The 26,781-nt window shown below is 56.3% G+C and overlaps 1 protein-coding gene across 1 annotated transcript; it reads left to right on the top strand.

Moving 5' to 3' along the window:
• Positions 1-1,264: 1,264 nt before the first annotated feature.
• Positions 1,265-26,781, top strand: EHD3 (EH domain containing 3). Its single transcript, XM_059188694.1, has 6 exons — positions 1,265-1,500; positions 10,471-10,647; positions 13,855-13,952; positions 20,683-21,095; positions 21,744-21,908; positions 24,611-26,781. Exons 1-6 carry the CDS (start codon positions 1,274-1,276, stop codon positions 25,136-25,138), a joined length of 1,608 nt encoding a protein of 535 aa, XP_059044677.1. The 5' UTR covers positions 1,265-1,273; the 3' UTR covers positions 25,139-26,781.

The following is a 26,781-nucleotide window of genomic DNA, read 5'->3' as shown; positions in this document are numbered from 1 at the left end:
TCATTTCAGATCCAGCACATTGTCATGCTTTCTGGGAAGCCTTGTACAGACCAAAAGAATGCCTCCTCCTCCCCACTCTGCCCTCCCCGATGCACGCATGGCCCTCTTCTCCTGGTTCTTCCCTAGGGCTCACCCAGAAAGGAGCTTCTGGAAGGGAAGGTGTGTGTGCTCATCCTTGTGATTTACTTTGTATCCACAGTCACCATAATTGTGTCTGCCCCATAATACCCATTCACCATTGTGGGAGTTTGCGTGTTTTGTCTTGTTTTACTGGAAGAAATGGATCAATGAACGAATGAATGAATGGGAATGGTTTTGACTTCACCCTAGATCAAGCAAAAAGTTTGGGTCGTGACAGTTCTGGTCATTTTGTGAGAGTCCTGTTATTGGACTCTTCTCTCCATGCCCCGAGGAAAATGTTCCCAGATGCTAGAGCACCTGTCTTCCTTAGGAACTGGCCTCGGTAACTTAAAGGAAAAGCCATTTAAAAGCAAGAGGGCGGAGTGGGTCAGCTCTGTCTTCACAGCTGTCCCTGAGAGGGCGCTGTTCCCAAACCAAACCTCCAGAGGCCGGGAAGGAAATACCGGAGCGCTCCCACGGACTCAGCATCCCTCCCTCCCAGGCTGCGGGCGCCGGTCCCCAGCGCAGCGCCTGCCCACACACATGGCGGCGCCCTGCTCAGCTTCCCGGCGCCGGGTCCAACGGGCCGGGCCGGCCTTGCCAGTACTCGGGGACTTCCTCCGCCAGCCCGCTTCCTGCACGGCTGGCATTTAAACCGGCGCCTGGGGCTGCGGGCTGCGGCTGCGGGTGCTGAGCTGTCCGCGGGCCGGGCGACGCCGCCGCCTCTCTCGAGCCGGCCGGCCGCGCAGGAGCCGAGCCGCAGCATCCCCTCGCGGCACCCGGGCCGGGGCTGGAGAGGTCGGCGGGGGAAGGTCGGGGACCCGGCATCGCACGCCGGCGTCTGGCACTTTAACTGCAGGTTTGACTTGAATTTCCAGCTCGCAGCCCTTCTGCCCTCCTCCCCACCCCGCCTCGGCGGCTGCTCCCGGCGGGGCGCCGGGCGGGGGCCCCGGGAGCTCGGGCGGGGCGCGTTCCCGCCGCCCCAGGGACCCCCCGCGCCGCGCGCCCGGCCATGGTGCGGCCGAGCCGGGTGCTCGGGTGAGGCGGCGGCGCGGCTCGGAGCGGCGGGCCGGCCCTGCGGGGCCCCTTCCCCTCCCCGGGAGCCGAGGGCGCCGGCCGCGGGGCTGCGCGCGGGGGGCGAGCGGCGGCCGCGATGTTCAGCTGGCTGGGCTCCGACGACCGCCGGCGGAAGGACCCCGAGGTCTTCCAGACCGTGAGCGACGGGCTCAAGAAACTCTACAAGACCAAGCTGCTGCCCCTGGAAGAGCATTACCGCTTCCACGAGTTTCACTCGCCCGCCCTGGAGGATGCTGATTTCGACAACAAGCCCATGGTCCTGCTGGTGGGCCAGTACTCCACTGGGAAGACCACCTTCATCAGGTGAGCCGGCCCAGGGCCCTGGCAGCCCACCCCACCGCCCAGCGCACAGGGCCTCCGTTCAGCCCCAGTGGCCCCTCCTGCCTGGGGACACACGGGAAGCCTTCCGTGGGGGGCGCTGAAGACATTCCGGTGTTTGTGTGTCCAAAGCTTACCCCACCATCTCACTGCTGGTCCCATCCCCCACTTCCTACCTAGTGCCTCTCTGCTGGGCTTAGCGCTTGGCTCCAGAGGTCCGTTCGAAGCGTGCAAGTTCAGAGCCGTCCCCATTTTACGGATGATGAAACTGAGGCCCAGGAGGCCCGGTGAGAAAGCTCCAGGTCACAAGAGCACCTGAAACTGATTGGGGATGCCTCACACCCTCGCTTTTTAGGAGCAAGCCGTTCATGGCCAGGACCACCTCCCTTGTCTTTTCAAAGGCCCAGCCACTCACATGGAGGCTTTTGCAGCAGAGGAGGTGGGCTAGGGCAGTGCCATGTGTCTTTCTTTTTATCCGTTTCCTGCTCTGACCAGAGCTCCTACTTACAGACTGGACAGAAGCAGTGTCAGAAGCAGAATGCTTTTTTCTTCTCCCTTGTTTGATCTTAATGTCTCAGTAATAACATTAACTAGTCTTTCAGCGGTGGAAGGGACATGGGCAGATTGTGTCAGCCGGCCCCTTGACTTGGCAGGTGAGATGACTGAGGTGGAGTGGGGTTGAGTGACTGTCCAAAGCCGTGTAACTGAGGAGGATGCCCACCTGGGATGCTGAGATGCATGGGAGGAGATGCTTGGCTAAATGCCCATGGTGCTGAGCGTGAGTCATCTATTCCCGGGAATAATGGAATCCTAGGGCTAAAGGGATCCTCAAGGGGTCAGCTTGCCCACCCTGCACTCAGAGAGGTCCGTACATCGTCCACCGGAGTGAAGACCATCTTTCCCATCTTTTCAGGACAGGCCTCTCTCCAGTCCTTAGTCCCACACGACCCTCAAGGCCAGGCAGTTTCCTCTGGCCTCATTCAAAGCCATTGCCAAGCCGCTGCAGGTGCTCCGTGGCCCTCTGTGGAGTCAGACTCCTGTAGTGTGGCAATGGGGGCGGTGGCCCCCCAAAATCAGTGGTGCGCGTCTCCGGCAGAAGGTTTTGTGCAGTGCGCTCTTGTTTCCATTCAAATCAAATCTTGTTTCCATTCTGGTCAAATATTGACGAGCTGAGCACCTGTGACATGCAAAGCTCTGTGCTTTGTTTGGCAAGGGGAGCGGGAAAGTTAACAGTCTGGTTACTGATTTTCTAGATACTAATTTTCTCTAACACCAAGCTTGTACCCAAGCCGCCTGAGAGCAGGGCTTGCGTCATGCTAACATGTCATGTCTGAACAGAACACCAGATCGGTTTTGCCTTTGTGGGGTGGACAGCCTTGGACTCAGCAGCTATGAGGGGTTGAGTGATTTCTAAAGAAGTTAGGGACTGGCGGGGAGGGGTGGGGAGCTACTGGCTTTGGATACCTTATGTTGTAAGAACGACAAGGGCTCTAATGGATCTAAAAGGTTCATATATCCTTCGAAAAATCTTGAAAATCTGTCAAAAGCTGTGGCCCTATCTTTAGAAAAATACACGTCCATATACACAAAAATGCACAAATATACATGGAATCTTAGAGCAAGAAGCCCTGATTGAATCCGTTTCCCTTAATTCATTAGGCACCCGTCGCTGCCAAAGGCACTTCTGAATTCCCTAGGTTCTGTACAAGGTTTCCTTTGTAATCCCTGTTCTCCAGCTGGCCTGGTTTGTGCCCCAGCCGGAAGCACAGGCCATTCACTGATGGCTCGTGCCCTTGTACAGGCCCTCCCTACCCTCTGGACACACCTGGGTTCTCAGTCCTAGAACATTATGTAGATCTTCTCCTTTGGCAGCACCAGAGCTTACAACTGTGCCTTAGCTCCCTGGGGGCCTTGCCTGAGGTCGGAGCTACTGGAGGCTCCCAGGAGGTGTTTACAGAATGGGAGGGAAGCTGGAGAAAGGCGAGTCTCTCCAGGGGCAGGATCCTGGAGCCGCAGACAGATTTAAGTACCTCTTGCCTGAGACGCTCTCCTGGCTTTGCCTGAGTCATGCTGGCTATTACTGGGTCTAAGAGAGTGGCAGAGTCAAGTGCCGATAGATTACTCCTTATCTGAGGGAGACAGGAAGGCCCAGAGAGGCAGATCCCTCGCTTTTTATCCTCCAAGTACAAGAGCTCTTCCTCCCCACTCCTGTAGTAACTGAATTTAGCTCCAGCATCAAAAGCCCTCCCCTTCCAGGGAGACTGCATCAGCAGGGTGGGAGGGGTTGGAGCATGGGGAAGCCCTCCAAAACCAAATTACATATTTTCCTCCTTTTCTTTAAACCCACTAAACAGCTATTTTCCCCCACTGAAAAATGTAGGCGAGAATAAATTTGAGGAAGAAGAAAAAAGAAATCACCCATAAGCCCACAACTCGGGGGAAATCATTTTAAATATCATATAAATAGATAGAGATATTTATATATTTTATATATGTTTATCTTCCAGTATTTTTAGCTATTTTATGACACAATTGAGGTCATGCCATAAAGTAATTCTGCATGCTAATTTATCTCACTTAGAGATGGAGCATTTTTTCTGTGACTTTAAAAATCTTTGTAATCTTATTTTTAAGAACCACATGATGCTTCACTGTAGGTACATGTAATTATTTGTAACCAGTCCACTTCTTTGGAATGTTTTGGGTCCTTTCTAATTTTTTTTGCTATTGGAGAATCACTCCGAATACCCACCTCTATGCATAATATTTTTTCCACATGCTGGACTGTTTTCTCAGAGAGTCCCAGTAGTGAAATCACTGGGCCCAAGGTTGTACCATTTCACTGTGTTTTTAAAATGTTTCTACTTTTTTTTAATTTGGGTGTTCAGAATCCTATTTCTGAGTTGCTTTCCAAGAGAGTGGGTTGATACAAGGCCCCTTCCCCAGAGTGAAGAAGGCCCCCCTGGGGGTAGCCTAGAGCGCCCTCTCCCATCCCTGCTGGTTGCCTCAAGCGCAGTGATTCTCACAACTCCTGTCCTGTCCGGGGCCTGGACCTGTGAGGGACTTTCCCTGGGAAACAAAGACTTGCCTCTTCGTTTCCTGGCCCTTGGCCCTTTGCCTCCTGAGTACCCATACACTTTCAGTTATATGTACTTGCCACGGCGCACGGCGTCTATTTCTTGTCTCAGGAAGAACATGCAGTAAAGAACATTCTTCTAATAACTAATTAATGGGCTATAATCTCTGCCTGAAATAACTTCCCTGGCCCGACAACCGACAGTAATAAAATAAACAATAAATTGGCCTGTGGTGGCTGCTCCCTCCACACAGGCTGCCTCTTCAGACACAGTAGCTCTGTGTCCCTCTGGCCCTGGCAGCCTACCTCCAGCCTCTGCTCTGTGCCTCCCTTCACTCTCCCTCTCACTGGCCCGCAGCCTCCAACCTCCCCACCTGCCCCCCGCCCCCCCCCCACTCCCTTGCATGTTTGCCCCCGAACCAGGGGATGGAGTGTGGGGCCTGGGGCTGCCAGAGCGAAGCTGCTTGGGCCTCCACAGGAAGGTCTAGGCTGGTCGTGAGGACCCGAGGCCCTTCTACAATGGAACTCAGACTCTAAAGTGTGAGCACGGGCTGAGGTGGGGGTCGGGGGGGGGGGGAGCCCTCAGCAGGCCCTTTGCACCTCCCCCACTTCTTCAGGAAGCTTTTTGCATCCTCCCACAAAGGTGAGTCAGCATTTGGCTGGGTTGTGCCTTCTTTCCTCACAACGCCACGCGTCCCCCCTGCCCAGGCCTCATCCCCGGCATCACAGCATCTCTGCCATGGAAGAGTGACCCTCTAGAAAGCCAAAGGACTAGGGAAAGGGGCCGCTGTTCCAGGTAGACCCGCTGACCTCTGCAGGGTCCGCTGTGCCAGCCACAGTCCCTTTCATGCCTCACTCCTGTCTTCCTGCCGAGGTCAGTAGATGCCCTTCTCCGGTCAGGGCTGTGGTCTGCTGGTCCCTGCGTGGGGGATCCTGCCCACCGCTTACAAGACCTGAATGTTACTCAAGGGAGCAGATGGCCCTGGGCTGGAGGAATGGGTCCACCTGCCTCAGGTCTGGCTTTAGATCTGCCTGAACGTCAGGTCTCTGGAGGCGATCAGGAGAAGCATTTACTGGCAGGAGGGGGCCTCTGGAGAAAGGCCTCCATCCTATTCCCACTGACAGTGGAGAAAGGCCATGGAAAGAACCCAGGCTGGCTTAGCAGAGTCCAGGCTCTACAGTACCGGCCAAGAGGCCTCGTCCGGAAGTTGCAGCTGATCACACGCCTCTCTGACGTGTGGTTAGCTGCAACCACCTTGTAGGGTCTCTCTCCCGATTAGGAAGGGACAGTAGCAGTGTAGCACGGGCATGGCGCTTGGGGCTCCATCATTCACTCTTCTCCTTCTAGCTGATTCTCTAAGCAGAGTGCAGGGCCGGGAAAGTTCTTATCCAGCCCCACCGCAGTTGGGGGGAAGGAAAGGGGAGGGATGTGAGAGAGGCCAGAATCTTGCCTTTACCACCAAGGGCTGGAAGCGGAGTGGGAAGGGGGAACAGTGGGCAATGCTGGGTCAGTGGTAGACTCGGTGGGTGGCCTGTCGCAGGGTGGGGGCAGGAAAGAGAGGCTAGTGGGGGCCTTGGCAGCCTGGCTGCGGGTCTCCTCTGTGCTGGGGTCTCTTTGTCCCGTGGCAGAGGCTGCTGGGTGCCAGGGACAGTAGTGGCTGCTCTATGGAGCACAGAGCCGATTCAATCCTCAGCATGGCCTTCAAGGGTTTCCCATCTTCTATCTCACTTTGTGATTATGGGGTGCTTCCCGGTGTCCCTAAAATCTCCTGAGACAAGTATTACCCAACAGGGCAAGTATTATTTTGGTTTTTAAGATTTTATGTGCTTGAGAGAGAGAGAGCACACGCACACAGGGGAAGGGACAGAGGGAGAGGGAATCTCAGGCAGACGCTCCCTACCCCCAGTGAGCAGGGAGCTCAAGGCAGGCTCAATCCTGAGACCCTGAGATCATGACCTGAGCTGAAATCAACAGTGGCACTGAGTCCCCCAGATACCCCAGTATCATAGTTCTGACCCTGTTTCAAAGCTAAGAACCCCAGGCTTGGAGAGACCAAAGATACAGGCGTACAACACAAATACCTGTAACAGAGTGGAAAGTGACCCGTGCCTTTAGGGTCTAAAGAAATGCAGACCGAGAGCTGCAGCCTGAGGTCTGGCCCCGCTGCTGGGGACGCAGAGACTTTAGAGAACGACGGGCTTCAGATTCTTGGCCCCACACCTTTCCCCTGGGTGCTTAGGTTGCCAGTAATGCAGGCCGCATGCCGAGATTGCCAGCCAAGCAGGACACCGAAAAATGAGGAAAATGTTAGAAAATAATTTGCTTTGTAAGATGTGAAGAAAAATTGTCATCATGGAAAAGCCAGAAACGCGTGGGGCTTCCTGACACCTCTATTAGGGTGGAGTATTTATTAATTTTGCTTTGGACAGCCTGGGGTGGGGGGGCCGGGGGGGCGGACCCACATCTTTTCCAGTCTTAGGCCCTCTGAATATTGTTCTTCGGCCGCAGAGCTGGGCAGCCTCTGTGTCCGTTGGCTCAGCTGCAGCGAGGAGAGTAGTGCTGCCGTCCCCTGGCGCTTCTGGGACGGATGAAGTGAGGGAATTCGGGGGAAGGGCCCGGAGGGACACCTGCCACACAGCGGGTGCTCAGCCCGCCGTCAGTCCGCATTCTCGTGTGTCCCCGTCTCAGCTGTTCCCACCCAGGCTTGAATTAACTTTTCCTTTTTTACCCCGCTGTGGGAATGTTTTTGCCTGGCAACAGAGGCGGTCTGTGTCACTCCCCGTCGAGAAGCAGCCCTGAGATCCCTCAATGGCTTTTTCCTTTCTGGACACAGTGGTGGCTTTGATAAGGGGGCCCTCGGTGTTGCAAGCCCTACCCAAATGTCCCTGAGAATTCACCAAGCCCGGGGTTCTCTGCCCGGCCTGGCTGTGTCCCCGGACCTGCTGGGGGCTTTGTTGGAGTCTGTGTTTCTCCAGACCCATGTGTGGTCAGCAAATTGCAGGTCACGTGGGTTTAGCCAAGAGGCTCACTTGGCCGCCTGAGGCTGTGGCTGCAGAATGTCCTGGAAAGTGGCCCCTATTGTGCCAGGAAGCGTCCTCCTTTGTTCATCTGCTGGTACACCGTGTCTCTCCCGGGGCCGGCATCGGAGGCGCCCGTGTCAGGAAGATATTTCGTCACTGTGTTTGGCCCTCTGCAGGCTGGGCATTCCTGAGGCTGTCTCAGGCCTGTTTCTTTCCACTCGTCTGTATGTCAGCTGTCCTCAAGGCCTTTGATAACGCCCAGCACCCTGCTCCAGGCTCAGAATTCACACTTGCTACACACTCTGCCAGGAGGGCCCTGCAAAGGCTCTCACCCAAGCACTCGCAGGACAGGTGCGCCCTCCACCGCCACCCCAGGCAGGAATGGATGGGGTTTCCCGAGCACAGCTGTGATCTCATGAGGCAGCTGCACGTTCCAGGAGGGGCCTTGGAGAGCCAGCGGCCCCGGGCCTGCTCTGGTCCCCCATAGCAACTGCTTCTGTGTGCCGCAGCCCCCTCCTGGAGACTGAGCTGTGAACCCCAGTGGTGGGTGTTTATGGAGATGAGTACATCCCTGGGTCTGTGGGCACTGAAGCCCAACTTTCCCCCAAGGCCTGGCCCCCGGCCAGCCTCCTGCCAAACCATACTCCTCTGTAGCTTTCCTGTCCTACTCCTCCTTCCGGTCCCCTGGGGGGCTCAGCCCTTTCCCATGTCCTGGTCCAGGGACCCGAGGCAGGAAAGAAGACAGTGGATGTAGTGGTTCAGACTGTGAACTCTCAGGTCTAAGTGCCGTGGTTCGAATCCCTGCTCTGCTTTTCACTGACTGCATGTCTTGGGGCACATTCGTTGTCCTCTGACTCCTCCTTTTTACAGTGACTGGTCATCTTGGGGCTGGTACTGGTTTCAGTGCTTAAGGTCTGTAACTGGACCCCTGGAACACCCTATGAGGTGGGTCTTCTTATTAGACCCATTGGATGAGAAGGATCATAGTGCTCACATCTGACATACAAAGATGAAATGAGATAATCCCTGGAAAGTCTAGAACAGCGCCTGGCCCATGATAGGTGCTTAAGAAATCAGAACTATAATCTCCCACATCGTGGAGGAAGGCAGTGAGGTTCCCTCCTGAAGGGCATATCCCTCATGGTTAGAGAAACAGGTCGCTGGCCCTGGGCTGCTGAGATTCCCTACTCCTCCACGGAGGCCCTGAAGGAGGCGTGTTTGAGAAAGCCACACGTGCTGTCCTTTTTTCTCCTCACAATCCAAGTGCCAGCTTTCAGAGTGGTTCTCTGGGGAAAAAAATCCTGCCCTCACTCCTGGATTAGTGGGCCATCCTCGAGGAAGATGGGCCTCCCAGGGCCACTGCACACCCTCCAGTGCGGTAGGAGGGACGTCCTGGGCAGCAGCCCCTCTGCCGGCTCCTTGGGGAGGGAGCCCATAGCAACCCCACTGTGGCTTCCCCGTGCCTCCCAGTAGACGAAGGGCTCAGAACACTTCCTGAAGCACAAGCAGGACATCGCTGAGCTTTAAGAAACCCCCTCAGGTCTCCTCAGCTCCCTGCCTTTCAGGCAGAGCAGGGCTGGAGCTCCAAGGCCCATTCTGGGGAAGCAGAAGGCAGGCAGAGAGCTCAGGCCCTGGAGTCGTGGCCTCCAGTCCCAGCTCTGTCCTGACCGGCGGGACTTCAATCCACTCACTGTCAGGACAGAAGACCGCTGAAGGGCCAAGGACTTGGGGTTAGACGGATGGGGATTTGGGTACCCACTGCCCTACTAGCTGTTGAACTTGGAGAAAGGCACATAACCCTACTACGCCTCAGTTTCCTCAGTACCCGTGCATAGGGCCACTGTGAAGCCTGAAGAAGATAATGTTCTCCTAGTGAGTAGTGTAATGTCTGGCCGGTGGAAATGCTACTGTCCGTGATTTTATCAGTGAGATGGGAAGGTTGGTCTAGAACAGGTTGTCAACCCAGGCTGTACTTTAGAATCAGCGAAGGATTTCCTAGAAAGGACCAGTGGCCAGTCCTCCCCGCTGTCCCCTAGCCAGCAGAGCAGGGCCTCGGGTTGGGAGGGCAGGGAGCTGGGTACCGTTAGCTGAAGCTGCATGGTAGCTCCTGTGCACCGCCAGGGCTGAGGACCACTGGGCCTGGAGGCTTTCACTTTCCTTCTCTCCATTCTCCGGCTCACCCTGTTTGCTCTAAAAGCAAACTTCTAAAAGGGGCTGTGGAGAGGAGCTGTGGCCTCAGGCTCTCCTTGCCGAGTCCTGGAGAAGAGCAGAGAGAGGCACCTGCCACCCCAGGTCACAGCCTGGTTCTGATGCTGGAGGTGGGACCCACAGTCTTAGATGGGAAGGAGACTGACTTTTCATGGTGTGCCCTTCACTCCATATGATGTGGGAGCTGTTTCTGTATTTTATATTAAATGGCTGACTAACCACATAAAGAAATACAGACCTAAGGCAAGCCAGCAGCATCTCTGGATGGTCTCACTCTAACCTTGCGTTCATGCAGGTACTTGAGCAGGCGACCTGCCGTTGTCAAGTCTGCTGTACTCTGTGCAGAATTCAGTCTCAATCCGTGCTTTGTTGCTGAGCCCAAATCCTGCTTCTCCCTGCCCCCCCCAGTGACTGATTCAGGGAGGGAGAAGGATAAAGACCAAGAAGCACAGATTAGGTATTTTAAGTTCAGCTCATATCTCACTTCTTTCACAAAGGTCTTTGGATTCCCCATCCCTGGAAATCTGACACTGCCGTGAAATGTCACGGCTGTCCCTCTGCCCCTCTGCCGTGACTCGCATGGCCGCCTGCCCGCGCGGCTTTGCTTTGCAAACAGAACCCTGCCTGATGACTGCGCTCCCTTCCGCCAGGTACCTCCTGGAACAGGACTTCCCCGGCATGAGGATTGGGCCGGAGCCAACCACTGACTCCTTCATCGCTGTGATGCACGGACAGGTGGAGGGGATCGTCCCCGGGAATGCCCTGGTGGTGGATCCTAAGAAACCTTTCAGGAAGCTGAACGCCTTTGGCAACGCATTCTTGAACAGGTGTGTGCTCCGAAAACACTCAGCCTAAGTATTCTCTTCTCTTCTTCTTGGAGTTTGAGAAGGAAGAGAGGAGGTCTTGGGAGGCTCACTGCCTTCTTCATATCCAGAGTCTCTTGATTGCCCCTTTTCTTGCTGGGAATGTAACTGAGTGGGTCACCACTGATTAGGGATGCAGGAATCTGGGCCAGTTCCTCGTGATTGTGAAGCTGGGAAGGGTACACCGGTTAAATCACAGCCCTGTCACTGCACCTCCCTCCAGTAAAGCAGAGAGGGCTGTACTGTGTCATTCCCAGCTCTTGTCTATCCAGCTGACAGCTCAACAACACAGGTGCGAACTGTGTGGGTCCATTTATACATGAATATTCCACTGTGTGGGGTGGGATGAGGGATGGACGCCCCTCACCCCCTCGTTGATCAGGGATCAGCTGTACCACAGAGGGAATCTGCATCCAACCGGAAGGAAGTAGAGGAAGCTTCCTCTCTATTTCTGGACATTGTCCTCACTGGGTGGAAAGAACCCAGGGCTGAAGGTGGCTTGAGTTTGTGCACAGCCTCTCCTACTAAACTCACTGTGTGGCCTTGGACAGGTCACCTCTCCTCCCCTGGGACGAATGCACGCCTGCAGACACCAGGGCCATTGGGTCAGTTTGAGGGATGAAAGCTATAGGGAGTGCGTGGCACCTCCTCGTTATTACTCTGCTTCACCAGGACGCAGGCTGCCCCCGATCCCCTTGTGCTAGATGGAGCCACACCACAAGCTTGCATGGGCATTTCACCTATACAGTGTGAACGACTTTCTCTAACAGGAGGTATTTAGAGTAAAGGCAAAGAGGATGGGCTCTGGCATCAGGTGGTCCTGGGTCAAAGTCCTACCACAGAGCACCGTGGATCTTAAATGTCTCCATGCCTCACTTCTCCCATCTGTGAAATAGGGTAAGAGAAATATCCTTCTCCAAGGCCAGAGGACTGATGAGGCCTCTGTGGAAAAGTTGGCATTGGACATGGGTGTTCAATGATGAGTGAAATGAGGCTGAGAAGGTGGGGGAGAGGGGAGGTTTCAGGCAGAGAAAACTGGGAGGGGAAAAAAAAAAAAAAAAAAAAAAGCAGAGAGGAAGGAAAGAAAATGGCTTGCTGCAGGAGCCCTGGGAGCAGAACCCCCAGCGCTGTGAGGCTCGGGCTATTCCCTGGCAGCACAGGGGCTGAGCAGACAGGTGTTTAGACGGGCGTGGGCGTGTCCGCTGGTAGGAGGGGGCGGGGCGGGGCGGGGCGGAGCTCCACGGGAGCCACACCCGGACATCTGGCTCCCATCTCCTGCCGCCCAGAGGTCCCGTTGCAAGCACGCTCCAACCACCTTAGCTTCCTCCTTCAGCAAACGCCCTTGCCGCCTATTCTAGAGAAAACGGAAGCCGGGATCCCTGGAGCCCCTGAGTTGGGTTTTCATCCGTGCATGCGCTGAGGTCACCCGCCCCGTCTGCGGAGAGCTGCATTCTCTCTTTCCCCTCCCGTCCCCACAGGTGCTGCGGGGCCGGCCACTCAGGGACGTTCCCTTGGGGATTCCTTCTCTTTGTGACAGCGGCACCTGCCCCTGCCCCTCGCCTCCACGTGGGAGTGTTTCCTCTTGACAGCCTCTCCCCCCAACCCCCAGGCCCCACGTGGCGGATCCTACTAGCTCTTCCCCGTTTTCACTTCCCTTCACAGCCAAGTTTCCAGACATCACCTCCTCACTTCTCCCTGTTCCTCATCACAGATTCCCCGTGAAGGTCACCGGACCTCTCGGTGATGAGCAGCGGGTACTTTCCACCTTTTCCTTAGGCCTTCTCTCTTTGCTGTCAGTACCTTTAGAGCCCTGTTCCCTCTCAGCTCCCTGGCCCTCCTCCTGCCTCTCTGGCCAGGCCCTCTCCAGCTTGCTCTGTCCCCTTTTCTCTATGGCTCCCGTGACCAGGTGTCCCCTTCAGTGGGGTCCTCCCTCAGCCCCCTCCCGCTGTCACTCCAGGAGCTCAGCCTGGGGGAAACCTCAATTACAGCCCCTGACCCAGACCCCAGCCCCGTGCACCCACCACCTGGTCACCAAGTGTCCAAAACCCAGGTCAGGCCAGTTTCAGCAAAATGAGGAATTTTCCACAGAATACTTGAATGGGCCATAGAGCCTAAGAGCTAGAAAGAGGCTGGGCCTCAGGAATAATGGGAGCCACGGGCCTCGATAGGACAGGGGCTTTGTCATGGACTTTCCCATCCCATTACCCAGTCCAGCGCCGGACACGTGACGAACGCCCCCCACCCACGTGACGAACCAAACTGGGCTCGCTGACAACCATCCTATTCGACTGAGTCACTCTTTTGTTTAAAATGTTCCTCCACCTAAGTGGGTTTCTGTTGCCCTCAGTATAAAATCCGAATCTCTTAAGGCCCTCACGAGGAGGCTTGAGGGGCCCGGCGTCCCCACCCAGCCCCACCCTGGCCACTCCTCTGGGCAGCCTTCCCTGACGCCTTCCTCTGTGCGTCACCGGCCCCCTCCCCCCCCCCTTGCATCTCTGCTGCCATCTCGCTGGGCAGCGGAGGCCCAATGTACCTCCTGAGAGAATAAGATACCTTATTCACCAAAAATGGCATCTAAGAGAGAAGGCTTGAATTTAGAAGGACCTAAGTTAGGTTTACCAGTTTGTATTTTGAGACTTTAGGATGTAACCCTAGAAATGTCTCCTTTAATGAGACTCAACCGCTATCTTGACCATAGGGCGTCTGGAAGCCCAAATAAATGTTCCTCGGTGGCATGAACCATTCATCAAGGCCAGCTCCCTGCCTCCTCCTCCAGGAAGCCGTCCCCGAAAGCCGTCTCTGCACCTTGGATTTCCCGAGCCCTTCACTGACCTCCCTCAGGGTGCAGGTCCCATTTAACCTCATATCCTGGTTGCCCGTGCACACACCTCCTCTCCCCACCAGGCTGGGCTCCTTGGGGGCGGAGACCGAGGTTTGGACACAGCAGGGGTTTACAAGTGGAGGACCTCGGAGGACCTTGGAGGACCTTGGCTGCCCCAGGGTCACCCAGGGAGCTTCCACAAAGGTCCTGGGCCTGGTGCTGGGGCTGAGTCTGGCCCAGAGCCTGAGCGTCTACACTGGAAGGCAGCAGGCTTCTGTACCTCCATTCTGACGAGGGAGGGTACGTGAGAGCCAACGAGTGGACAGCGTGGGCTTGCTCTCGCCCCACAGGTTCGTGTGTGCCCAGCTGCCCAACCCAGTGCTGGAGAGCATCAGCGTCATTGACACTCCGGGCATCCTCTCGGGGGAGAAGCAGAGGATCAGCCGAGGTAAGCAAGGCTCCTGCTAGGATCGGCTCTGGCCCTGTGCTGTGTTCTTTCTGGTATGTTCTCTTGCCTCCAGCCTATGAGATAGACCACCACACCCCCAGCCCAGGTCCTTGTTGTACCTTGATGAGCAGGCACTGCCTCTTGTGCTGGGTGGAACAGTCCTAGGCAGGGGGCCGGAGGAGAGTTTGTGTCCACTCTCGCTCAGGAGACAGCTGGCTTCTGTCTTCTCACCTGGAAAAGGAGACATCAGCATCTGCCGTACCTCAGCGGGTGTATTTATTCTCCAAGAGGCACAACTGGGGGCCAGACCCTGATTGGCTTCTTGCAGTTCCGACAGTCCCCGGGCTGGGGAGCTTGCCGTCTGCAGGGAGGGCGAATGCCTGCCCAGGAACGTGGGGATGGGAGCACGCTCCGGGGCGTGAGAGTGGGGAGCAGGGTATGCAGCAGCACTTTGAAGGCTGTTCTCTCTAGATGGATAAGGGGCGACTGCTCACCAGAGAGGTCCCTGGGCAGGGCAGCAAGGAGATGGACCGCTGGCGCCAGACGGCCAGCAAGCTAAGCCTGCCTCCGTCATGTCCTCACTGAGTGAGCTCGAGCAGGGTTCTTGACTTCAATGATGTATCCATAAAACAAGGGGAAATGATTCTGTCTACCTTGTAGGGTTGTTTGAGGATGAAAAGAAATAATAGAGGCAGATAGCAAGCTCTGCTTGGCACATAGCAAGTGCTCAGTAAACATGAGTAAACAGACCGTCATCACTGGTCTTCTCTAGCTCCAGAGTCTATGATGCTATCCAAAACTCAAGTCAACACCTGGCCCCTGACTTGAGCCTCTCGGGCCACAGCCTGCTGTGTGCCCTGGGTAGCCCCCTGCCCTCTCTGTGTCTCTGGCAAGCAGAGCAGATGAAGCTGTGCCCGCCCCAGTCCTGGAGCCAGGAGCTGGGCTGGAGCCAAGTCTGCACTCAGAAGGTAGCCTCTGGGAAGGAAGGGCTTGGGACTGGCAGGGTTCTCTGGGCAGTGGCCTTAAGTGACGGCTGCCTCCCGCATGTCCCTTGGTCCCCTGTGCTCTGCAGCCAGCACAGATCTGTCCTGTGGCATGTCTGGGCCATCGTGGTGGGGCTCGGAAGCCCCTTCCTCCAAGGGTGTGGCCTGCATGGACAGGCACCCGCTGAAGCCCAGGCTCCTGGGCCCCAGGGAGGAGAGCCCCCTGGCTCACGGGCAACAGGCCAGGGGCTGTACCAAGGAGGCCCAAGCGCCCCCCATGCTGGCCTGGGGACAGGCCTGTGGTGTCGGAACTGGGCCACCGTGAGCACCCCTGCTGGCTGCCTCAGTTTCCTCCCTGAGGTGAGCAGCTCTCTGTAGTGGCAGCACCAGGCTTGGCCCTGTGGGGACTCAACATGGCTGTGTGGGTGGGGGCAGCCAGGCCTGGCAGCAGGTAGATAGAGAGATGGTGGGAGAGGCCCTCAGGTCTACAGCCTGCTCTGGGGCCTGAGGACCCTGTTCTGTCCTGCAGGAAAGACAGAGCCTGTGCCCAGGATGTGATTCACAGCAGGAGGGAGGCAGGGTGGGCCAGGCCCCAGTAGGAAAGCTCTGCCTCTCCCACCTGAGGACACCTGGGACAGGAGGGTAAAGAAGGCAGCCAGTCAGGAGGGGCCTGTGTTAACACACCATGTCATCGGCAACAAATCGATGGAGGGAGTCTGGGGAGCCTGGGCTTGGGCTCCCCACCTCTGGGCTGTCTGGTGGTGCGGGGGCTGAGGAAGAGCTGGTCTAGAGACAGAAAACCCACGGCCCTGGAAAGACAGGCCCGCCTGCCCTCTCCTTCCGGCCTCCATGAGCACCATGGTGCTTGGTCCTAACCCTGTGGAGGGGAGGCCGGGTGGCTCTCTGTCCGGCTTCTATGTGTTTCCCTAAACACTCCCTCCGTCCTTACCAGCCCCTCACCACCACTGCCCCAGGTTCATCTGGGCTCCCCCTGGTTTAGACCTAAAGGAGCTTTACTGCTTCACACTTGGCAGCCTGGGTCTCCTTAAGGAAGCCTCAGGAGAGCCACAGCTTCTCAATATGAACCACCTGGGGGTGAGGGGAGGCATTCTGCAAGGCCCTGCAGTCTGACAGCTGGGTCCAGAGAGCACTCTGGCCTCTAGGGCCTCTATGAGCACTGGACTGTGAGTTCGGAACCCTGGGTTTTAGATGGGTCCCAATAGGTCACATTTTCTCCCTGAGCCTATGTCCCCTTATGTAACAAGGGATGATGGTACCCATCCCATGACTGTGAGATTTACAGATGGTAATGGAAACACAGACATCATATCTGAGCCTGGATCACAGTGAGCTCCCTTCTTTCCCCTTTATCTGCTAGCCAGGGTTGCCTGTTGCATAATGGCAGGGTGATCAATGTGAATGGCCTCCCATGCACTTGTACAGTGCACACCCTGTGCAGCTGTGTGTGGCAGCCCTGCTTCCAGGGACTTTGCCCTCCTCAGCTCCTGTCCCATTCTATTCTTTTCCTATTCTTGTATCTTCTCTCCTACTTTCATCTTTGGACCTCAGGGGCTGCCCTTGGCAAATGGGGTGCTTGGTTTTCTTGCCTGTCCTTCCTATCACTTCCTACCCCACACAGACCTCTAGAAGTGATGGGCCCATGAATGGTTACATAAGCCAGTTTATTCTCTGCCTTCCAAAGTTCATACTATAAATGCAGCTGCAGACAAGAGCAGTCTGTGATGAAAACCAGGGCTGGGAGCTGGGCACCTGCACCATATCTCCAGCCTGGGGCAGTGCTCCCTCCCCCCACCCCCGCACTCCAAGGAGACTGAGAATGGAAGGCATCAGACACCAACAGGTATCAGGAAAGTTTCCAGTGTGCAGAGCCTCTCCAATCCTCACTCACCTTTGGCCAGAGGACCTGGCAGTTCCAATTTCTACCTATACACACATATACCTTCTTATCTACGCACGCCCATACCTTCCTCCACACGCCACCCCCCACCACACACACACAAGGGAATGCATAGAACCAAACGCTCTCTGTATGGCCTCTTGCCTGGGGCCCTCCGTGCTCTGAGTTTGGCTGCACCACGGATTTGGTGCTTCTTCCCCACCTCTAGCCATCTCGGACAGGGCAGGGCCCCAGGGGGAGTCTGGCCACTGGGCTCTGTGCGAGATCACCAGGTGGAAAGGCATGCAAAGCCTGAAATCCAGCCCTCTCTCCATCGGCTGAGTTTCATGCCAGGCACAGTGCTGTGGCTTACCAGCAAAAAGGGGCCACGTTATCAAATCTGGGTGCATGGGCACCCCAGGGTGCCACATGCTGGAAAGTGAGCTGCTCCCAAGGCCTCCCCTGGGGTCAGGCTTCATGAGAAGGAGCCCCCAAGCCTTGGGCTAGAGCTGGAAAAAGTGTGGTCCTAGAGAGGGTGTGACCTCTCTACCCAGGCCTGTTGGAGGGGGTTCTAGGGAAAGAGAGGAAGCAGGGGACATCCGGGAACCTGAGTCCAGGACGTCCCAGGCCAGCACGTGTCTCTGGAAGAAGATGCACAGGGAGGGGCAGCACAGGGGCAAGCAGCCAGTTCCTGGAAGGGACAGGGTGTGCCCAGGCCCCGGCTCATTACTGGGAAGAAGCAAGGATGCAGCAAAAGTGGGAGGGCTCCGGAAGCCTGAGTGTCCTCACACTTGGGAACCATATTTCCTGGCTTCTTCTTGGCTGGAAATCCCCACAGGCCCCACCCTAGGAAAGCCACCTCACATTTGCTCACATCCCTCCAAGGAAACCCCTTCCCTTACAGGCGAGCTCAGTGGGGCCACAGCAGTAAAAACCACGCCCAGGCCGTAAAGCTGATATAGGAACTCAGGTCTCCTGATTCCCAGTGTAGCGGCTTTGTAGCACATTGTCATCTCCTGCCCAAGAAGAGTGCAGGGAGTTGAATGGGGGCAGATGCCAACCTACAGTTCCCCTGGGGAGGCCTTGGAGGGTCTGGGCTGGTCCCTGCAGCCTCATGTCCCTGGCCCATCCTGGGACTCTCATCGGAGTGGGATCCACACTTAGGGACACCTGGGCCCTAACTCTATGCTGCCCACCTATGGCTTTGTGGGCACCACGCGCCAGGGCAGTGAGAACAGCGGGGTCCTAACACCCGTCACGAGGGCTGGCCGGCAGCCTTGTGGTCCTCGGAGGCCCATGATGCATCTGTCAGGCCACTTTCAGCATTACCTCTAGGAGGCACGCAGTATGATTTGCTCCCCCAGTCATCTGAACTCTTCCCACACTTTGAAAATCGATGCACTCTTATCTCTCTTTTGCTAAGATGTCTTTAAATCTCGAGAGAGAGCTTTTGGGGTGAGATGGGACCTTTCACGCGCTCCAGCATCTGGGCTCTAGCCTCACACACGGCTCTGCCTGAGAAGGGAGTGTGGACAGGAGGCAAGGGTCGAGGTTCCAGTCCCACCCATGGGAGCTTGACTGGCTCCTAAGCTCCCTGTCCCCTCCCTGCCCTGTAAGACAGGCGTGCAGGCTCTGAGGAGGCTCAGATGGACGGTATGGCTGGAACTACAAAAAAACGTGCTGCCAGCTCCCTTGCATTACCCTGCACGCTGCAGGAAGCTGGGGGGTGATCCAGGAGTGGCCTGGCTTCTTGTGTTCTGCTCATTGATTTCCTCCTGCCTGGCATTGCTTAGAAATGCTTCTTTCCAGTCCTCTGGAGCCTGGGGGTGAGTGGGGAGAGCCTCAGATCCCGCAGGCTGCCTGGTCTCTGGGCCTGATGCCTGCAGACGGGATCTCTGGGAGCCCGCAGACTGGCTACCCGAAAGCCCCAGGCTTCCAGTAACTCGCTTCACCGCTCAGTCTCTTGGGGCTGGAGTCTCCCTCCACCTGCTAGTTCCTACATCACGAGCCCTTGTGCCGCTGCAGGTGCTGAGGGGTTCCTGCTGGGGGATCTCCGAGCCATTCCAGAGACCACCTGGGGGAAGGGAGCCTGTTGCCCTGGAAGTGAGGGCAGAGCCCCCGGACTGATCCAGACTCTCCCTCCGCTCTTAGATCCCATCGCCATGGCTCTACCACAGATCCCTTATTGGTTGGGGGTTAGTATCCCCACCGTACAGCTGAGAAAGCAGAGGTTCACATTTGCTAAGGCCACACAGAAAGTAAAGAGCCACCTAGTCCCATGCCCTTTTCCAGTCCGTGCCTTTCAGACGCTCCCATTCCTGGTTGTGTATAAGCCCAGTCCGGGACACAGTGACCCGTGCTGGAGGCTGCTAGGTTCTAACCAGCTGGGCGCAGGAGGCCGAGCTTCAGAGGAAGCCCACGACCTCCCTGCTCCATCCTCAGAGCCCTCACAGCCAAACGGGGGGAAAAGGCGCCTGGCATTGCTGACTTGGCGCTTTGACAACACCTGTCAGAGCACACAGAATTCACAAAAGCAGGAAGATAAATCGGAAGTCTCTGTGCTTATAAAATCCCAGAAAAGCTTCCCGGAGTTGTCCGCTGGACCTCAGGCAGGAGCGGACTTCACACAGGCACCCCGAGGTGTTGAAGTCAGAGGCCCCCAGCCTCCTTTCTCCCTGTCCTGCGAGGGCTTCCTTGTGTGTCCCCAACATCCATCCTGCCGTGCTCTCCGCCCTCCACCGCTAGTCTTCAAAGCAAGAAGGGAAGCGCAGAGATCTTCCAGTCCAGCCACCCTGCTTCGACAGGCAAAGAGACCAGGGACCAGAGATGAAGTCTGTTTGCCCAAGAACACAGAGCAAGTTCATGGCCGAGCAGAAACTAGAAGTGGGCTTCCCAAGCCACTGCTCTCAGGAGACCCCTTCAGAGCACATCCTGAGAACACCGAGGGGCACGTCACCCAGCCAAGGGGTCAGAAATGGGCCGGAGGCTGTCCTCTTCTGGTGACACTGACCTGGTGCTGCTCTCGCCCCGCCCCCACCCTGTCAGCCTTGCCCCTACTCTCCCCAAGCCCTCACTGCTGAGCCCCTTCTTGCATGGCTGGTGCCATCGGGGATTGGAGAGAGTTGGGGTTGGGGAGGAGCTTCTTTTCTCCACAGCCTCTCTGGCCCCTTTGCTTTCCTGAGCCCATGGAGGGGTGGTAAGAGGGCCTGACCTGGGGTGGGAAGACAGGAGCTCTGACCGTGGTTCTGCCCCCTCCCCCCACATGGCCCCATTCATGACTCTTCACCCTGCCTCTCTTATAGGGTGCTGTGGGGAGGATGGGAATGAGGCTGTGATGTCGTCTTGCCAACCAGAGCAAGTTCTGAACTTGGGGTTGGAGAGCAGTACCATGCCCCCAGGGCTGCCTCCGACAAGCAAGATGGTCTTGGCTGAGTCACAGTGCCACAGTGCCTCCCTGGCACTGACCGAGCCCCTACTTTGTTGCTGGGCAGAGACTGGCCCCGAGGCACTTTCCTGAGCCCCATCCCTGAATGGTGAGGGCCCCTCCGCCCGAATAAGACGACTACATGGGGTCATCATGTTAATAGCAACTACGTGCTGGGCTTTGAGTGTATCTGGCTCTTGGAAGTCCATGCATTAGGCGCTGTTACTCTGCCAGCTTACAGGCAAGGGCAATGCTGGCTCAGAGACACGGAGTAACATGTTCAAGGTCAGTGAGCCTGTGGAGGCGCGGGGATCAGAACCCAGCTCTGACTCCCAAGACCATCTTGTGTCTGCGGTGCTGGCTGCCTCTGCCTGAACCCCTCCCTGCGTCCCGAGGCCCCCCCTCCTGACCATCCCTCTGCCACAGGGTACGACTTCGCGGCTGTCCTCGAGTGGTTCGCCGAGCGGGTGGACCGCATCATCCTGCTCTTCGATGCCCACAAGCTGGACATCTCGGACGAGTTCTCCGAGGTCATCAAGGCCCTCAAGAACCACGAGGACAAGATGCGCGTGGTGCTGAACAAGGCGGACCAGATCGAGACCCAGCAGCTGATGCGGGTCTATGGGGCGCTCATGTGGTCCCTGGGCAAGATCGTGAACACCCCAGAGGTGATCCGAGTCTACATCGGCTCCTTCTGGTCCCACCCGCTCCTCATCCCTGACAACCGGAAGCTCTTCGAGGCCGAGGAGCAGGACCTGTTCAGAGATATTCAGAGTCTGCCCCGAAATGCCGCCCTACGCAAGCTCAACGACCTCATCAAGAGAGCCAGGCTGGCCAAGGTGAGGCTGTGGCCAGGGAAACGCACGGGTTGGCAGTGGGGGAGGGTCAGCGCCGAGAGCAGGGGGCCGCCGCCCACAGCCCTGAGCTATCACCTGCCCTCCTGACAACCATCTAGAACCCCTGCGTCGAGGGCACCCGGCTGTCCCCACTCAGGCAGCCGGGGGCGGGATGGCCTAGTGGTTATGGTCACAGGCCCGGGTACCAGGCGGCCAGATTGGAGCCCACCTCCACGGTTCTCCAGCTGTGATCCCAGCCCTGGCGAGGTGTCTCTGTGCCTATCTCCGCAGCTCTGCTGTGAAAGGGTAGGAGGATAAAGTTAAAAAGGGAACGTAGCAGCCCCCATCGCAGTGTCTGGCATCTCAGAGAGCTCTGGAAATGTTAGCTGTGGTCATCTCCCTCGTCACCAGCCCCATCAGCAGTATTCCCATGCCTAGTACTGCCTTGACCTTAACCTCCCCGTAATCTCGCCCTTACCTTGGGATCTAGGAAAACAGCTTCAGGCTGGAGGCCACAGGGGAGGGCGAGGCAGTGAGACAGAAGCAGAAGTAGCAGCAGCAGGGGGAGGGATCCACGGGAAGAGATGGGTGGGAGGCACCCCCGGAGGAAAGGCCTGGATCTGAAGGTTTCTCTCCACCCCTGTGTCTCAGGTTCACGCGTACATCATCAGCTCCCTGAAGAAGGAGATGCCGTCAGTGTTTGGGAAGGAGAATAAGAAGAAGGAGCTGGTGAACAACCTGGCTGAGATTTATGGCCGCATCGAGCGGGAGCACCAGATCTCACCTGGGGACTTTCCCAACCTCAAGAGGATGCAGGTAACTAGGGTTCAGGGGCTCTAGGACAAGGGACAATGTCATGCGAGCTGGCCGAGCAGCCCGACAATGGAGAAGGCCAGCCTTGGAGGCTCCAGAAGGAAGCTGACCCAGAATCCGAAGGCAAAGAGATGGCCCCAGCTCTGCCCTCCCTGCTGGACTGCCACTGGCCAGCAGGTGTCCTATCCGGGCCCGGGGAGAACACGGAGCTCCAGTGCTCCCAGTAAGACAGGGGCAACACGGAGCTCCAGTGCTCCCAGTAAGACAGGGGCATCCATGATGTTTGGGGCCTGATACCTCCAGTGTACAAACCACCCCCCATCACAGCCACCACAGGCTTGAAGTCCCCCATCATTCCATGCAAAATGACATGTCACCTGACATGGGTTCTCTAGACCCTCAAGTGTTTACATTTACCCCTGAGCCCCAACTTGGGAGCAAGGTGGGATACAAGCCATGGGGAAACAGAAGTCTGCACAGTGTCTTGCCATCCTCAGGGTACACCCTGGGCCTCTGTCTTGGGCCAGAGGCCATAACACCCGCTTTCTCATGTTATTTTCCAATACAGTCCTTTGAGGAAGACCTTTTCATCCTTTTACAGACGAGCAAACTAAGGTTTACAAAGGTAATTAACCTTTGTAATTAACAGCTGGCAGTTTTCTGAGAGTGGTGCTCATTCAAGTGCTAATAGAAGAGCCAGAAGCTGTCCCCACAGTCCAAGCAGGAAACCACCAGACTATACCAACTGGATCCTCTCTGAACCTCTGTCTCTTCTTCTGTAGCCTGAGACTCCAGAAGTACGCACCTTCTTAGATGTTATGAGCTTCCGTGAGATAATATTTGCAAGGTGCTTAGCACAGAGCTTGGCACAGACTATGCGCTCAAAAGGCAGGGTCCAATTTGGTGAGGGGTCACCACTGGGGGAAGCTGGCTAGTGAACACCAGGGACTTCTCTGTATGCACAATTTTTGCAACATCTCATGGTCCTATCATTATTTAAAAATAAAAGGTTTCTAAGAAGTAGGGCATTTTTAAAAATAGCAACAGGTGTCGTAGTAAGATTGACTGTACTCCTGTTGCTGATTTGGATTCTGGACTTGGGAGCTTGTTTCTCAGTTTAAGACCGGAGGTTCAGAACGTCAGTGGAGTCGCAAGTAGGCATTTTTAGTTTCTTATGGGCCAAAAGAGAGAAAGAAAAAAATAGACATTCAAAGTACGCCTTTGTTCATGTATCCGTTCATTCCTGTAACCACCTACTAGGGAGCCAGTTACTGATTTCAGAATCACTTTAACATAATTCAGGTTCGCCACTCAGCTGTGGCTTGGAATACTTCCCACTTCTGGCCCCTCCTTCTGTTGAGAGCGTCATGATCTGCAAGCCAGCACTGGGGAAAGAAAACATTCGAAAGGACCCATATGACCCCACTTCTAATGGGAGAAATCCTTTCTCATCTGTTTGCCAGTCCCGTGTTAGGATCCGTTGTTAGGGACGCTGAACCAGTCACATAAACAGCCATCCTGGTGGGGCATATGTGTGGGGTGACGGGGATACCCACCGCACCCCCTAGAAGACATTAGGATACCTGTTTGGCAGCCCACCAAACACCCCTAGCTGTGGACAGGCTGGGAGAGGTGCCAGGGACCTTGGGAGGTTATGCCCCAAGGGCAGGAGGAAAGCACACCACCCCCCCCCAGCCCCCACTCCCTCCCAGGTTCAGCCCTGCCTTAGAAGGGAGGTGAGAAATGCACAAGCTAACATTCACTCTTGAAATGTAGCTGTGGGTGTTTTCTGAATTTTTCTGCAGTGAACTCGATGTGCTTGTCCCTGAGGCATCCCCTGTACCCAGTGTCCTGAGATGCTGTGGCCAGACCCAAGGCTGGAGCAGAGAGCTCTCACCTTGTGACTGAAAAGGCCAGGGAGCTGGGTGTTCCAAACCCGGGATCTCTCAAACTCGCAGAGACGTGCAAAGGGGAACCCATTTCTTTTGCCATGTGGAGTGGCTGTCGGGGGACGCTGGGAGGGGAGCTCTTACAGAATCTGCATGCCTGCCTGCGCCTACCGTGTCCGGACCTCCAGGAGAGAAGCCGATAGTCAACAACTCTCTCCACGTAATTCTGATGAGCATCCTGAGTTAAGAATCACTGGTCTGGGGATGAGCTGTGGCTTTTATTATGACTGGTGTTCACTTGCCTCTGCCTCGGTCTTTCCTTCCCTGAATGGGGACAGAATATGGTGTTCCTCCCTGGGAGGCCCCGCGGAGCAAAATCCCCCAACGAGACACATGCCAGGGCACTTAGGAACAGCCCCAGAAAGAGGTACACACCCCAGGCTCAGAGGCCAAAGCATTCAGGAACTGCCCTTCAGTAGCCAGAACTAGCGAAAGAGACATTTAATTATCTCTTATCCATTTAAATATGAGAGGGAATCCAGCTAAATGGAGCAACCGGTATTGGTTCAATTTCTTTCTCCTCCCCAGACCCTGCACCTGTTCTCTCCTGCAGAAATTCCACCCGGAGCCAATGTGCTGTTTTTCTCTCCTCCTCTCTCACATCCTTCAGTTATTTTATTATTTTGTGATTGGCTTTTTTAGCCTCCAGGGCTGGGAACATTCCAGCGTTCGCAGAAGGCAGCATCCCCAGCAAGGAGAAAGCTCTCCTTCCCTGGTGTTCTATCTCCACTTTTTCTTTTCTCTCTCTCCCTGCAGGACCAGCTGCAGGCCCAGGACTTTAGCAAATTCCAGCCCCTGAAAAGCAAGCTGCTGGAGGTGGTGGACGACATGCTGGCCCACGACATCGCCCAGCTCATGGTGCTGGTGCGGCAGGAGGAGACGCAGCGGCCCATCCAGATGGTGAAGGGCGGAGCATTCGAGGGCACCCTGCACGGCCCCTTCGGGCACGGCTACGGGGAGGGCGCCGGGGAGGGCATCGATGACGCCGAGTGGGTGGTGGCCAGGGACAAGCCCATGTACGACGAGATCTTCTACACCCTGTCGCCAGTGGACGGCAAGATCACAGGGGCCAACGCCAAGAAAGAGATGGTGCGTTCCAAGCTGCCCAACAGCGTGCTGGGCAAGATCTGGAAGCTGGCTGACATCGACAAGGACGGCATGCTGGACGACGAGGAGTTTGCACTGGCCAACCACCTCATCAAGGTCAAGCTGGAGGGGCATGAGCTGCCCAATGAGCTGCCCGCCCACCTGCTGCCCCCGTCCAAGAGGAAAGTGGCCGAGTGACGGGCGGAGGAGGTTTGGAGCAGGCAGGGGCTGGAGGAGATAGGAGGGCAGGAGACACACACACACACACACACTTGCACACACAGATTTTGAAAACTGCACTGCAGCTGAGAGAGGGGCAGGGACCCCCAGGCTTCCAGGCTGGGCTTTGGACACATCTCCAAGTTCTTGGCATTGGTAGAAGCACAGGAGCGCTCCCAGGTCCTCAGGCTCAAGCCCAGGTCCCCATCTGTCTTTCCCTCCCCTCTCCCACCACCGGGAGACCTGCTTTCTCCCACAGAGGCAGTTTGCTCACCCACAGGGGGCCCACCTGCCTCCAGGCTTGGAGCAGATGGAAAATGCTTCTCGCTTAATAGGCACTGCATTGTTTCGGGTACTATCTCCCCCTCTTTGGCTTCCCAGTGGGAAGCAATGCTCCAAGGCTGAGAGATGCGAGGGGAGGGGCTGCTGTTGGGGGGTGGGGGTGGGGATGGGGATTGTGGAAGGAAGCATCCTTGGCCAGGTCTGGACTTGAAGAGACAGGGCTCTGAGCTCTGCGCTTCCCCAGGTTCAACTCTGCCTGCCGGCACAGACCAGTCCTTGACCCCTACTCCTACGTCATGTCAAAGAGTCCCAGACCCAGAGAGAAAAGAGAACAAATTGGCAGGAAATAAGGCAAAAAAAAATTGCCTGAAATCCTCAACGCAAAGCCAGTCAAAGTGACTTTGTTCCACAGATTTTTGTGAGGTTTGTGTGTTTTCTGCCCAGCCCTGATGTTTGGATGCTCAGACTCTCCTGCCGTTGGTCCGCCCCCTCCCGTGTGCCAGGAGCTGTGGGAGGCACCTCACATCCATTATCCCCCTCGGCCCTCACCACCCCCTAGGAGGGAAATATCACCCCCCCCCAACACACACACACTTCGCAGATAAGGAGCTTGAGACTCAGGATTTGAGGTGACCTTCCCAAAGTCACAGAGGTCACACATACAGAGAGAGGACTCCGACCCTTTCTTCTGCTGTGGGGACGCTCGCAGGATCCCAGCATTGCTAGCCGCTGCCCAGCCACAAGGACAAGCCGAGCAAGCTGGGCACACCACAGCCTCCCGGGGCAGGCTGCAGAAGGAGGAGGGCCAGCCAGCACTCCGTGGGCCGTCAGTCTGGCCATCTGTCACATCCCAGAAGCAAACCGTGCCGTCTGGCTATGCAGCCCATGTTCCTAAAATCACAGAAGTCTGACAGCGCCGGCAGGAGGGTGGGCTGGCCTGCGGGAGGCTGCTTGTGCCGGGATGGTCCCAGCTCGAATGCGACCACCAGCCCTTATCGCGTAGGCCTCGTGCGAATGCTCAGAAGGCTAACGTGAGGGGTCTGAGGTCTGGCTCCCGGCCGGAGCCCTGGCGACTCAGCCGCGTCCTTGGGACACCCCTCACCATCCTCAGTGCCCCACGCCCTCCTTCGCCGTCTCTCCCTTGGCTTGCTTTGTGGCCACTGAACCAATCACTTTGTATGCTCTACTCCTACTGTGATGGAAAATAGAAACAAGTATAACTTATTTTGTATCTATGTTCAGACTATATAGAGAAAATTCTATGTATCTATCATGTGCTTACTACTGCAGTGCGTTTGTCGTTAGGACTCATGGTAATACAGCACATTTATCCTTTGGTA

Source organism: Mustela lutreola, chromosome 9 (assembly GCF_030435805.1).
Source record: "Mustela lutreola isolate mMusLut2 chromosome 9, mMusLut2.pri, whole genome shotgun sequence".
Lineage (NCBI taxonomy): Eukaryota > Metazoa > Chordata > Mammalia > Carnivora > Mustelidae > Mustela > Mustela lutreola.
This window is presented reverse-complemented; position numbering and strand designations above follow the sequence as displayed.

Coding starts and splice junctions, on each gene's coding strand:
- EHD3 (XM_059188694.1), top strand. CDS start 1,274: ATGTTCAGCTGGCTGGGCTCCGACGACCGCCGGCGGAAGGACCCCGAG. Junction 13,953..20,682: donor GAAGCAGAGGATCAGCCGAG/GTAAGCAAGGCT, acceptor CCTCTGCCACAG/GGTACGACTTCGCGGCTGTC. Junction 21,096..21,743: donor AGAGAGCCAGGCTGGCCAAG/GTGAGGCTGTGG, acceptor CCTGTGTCTCAG/GTTCACGCGTACATCATCAG.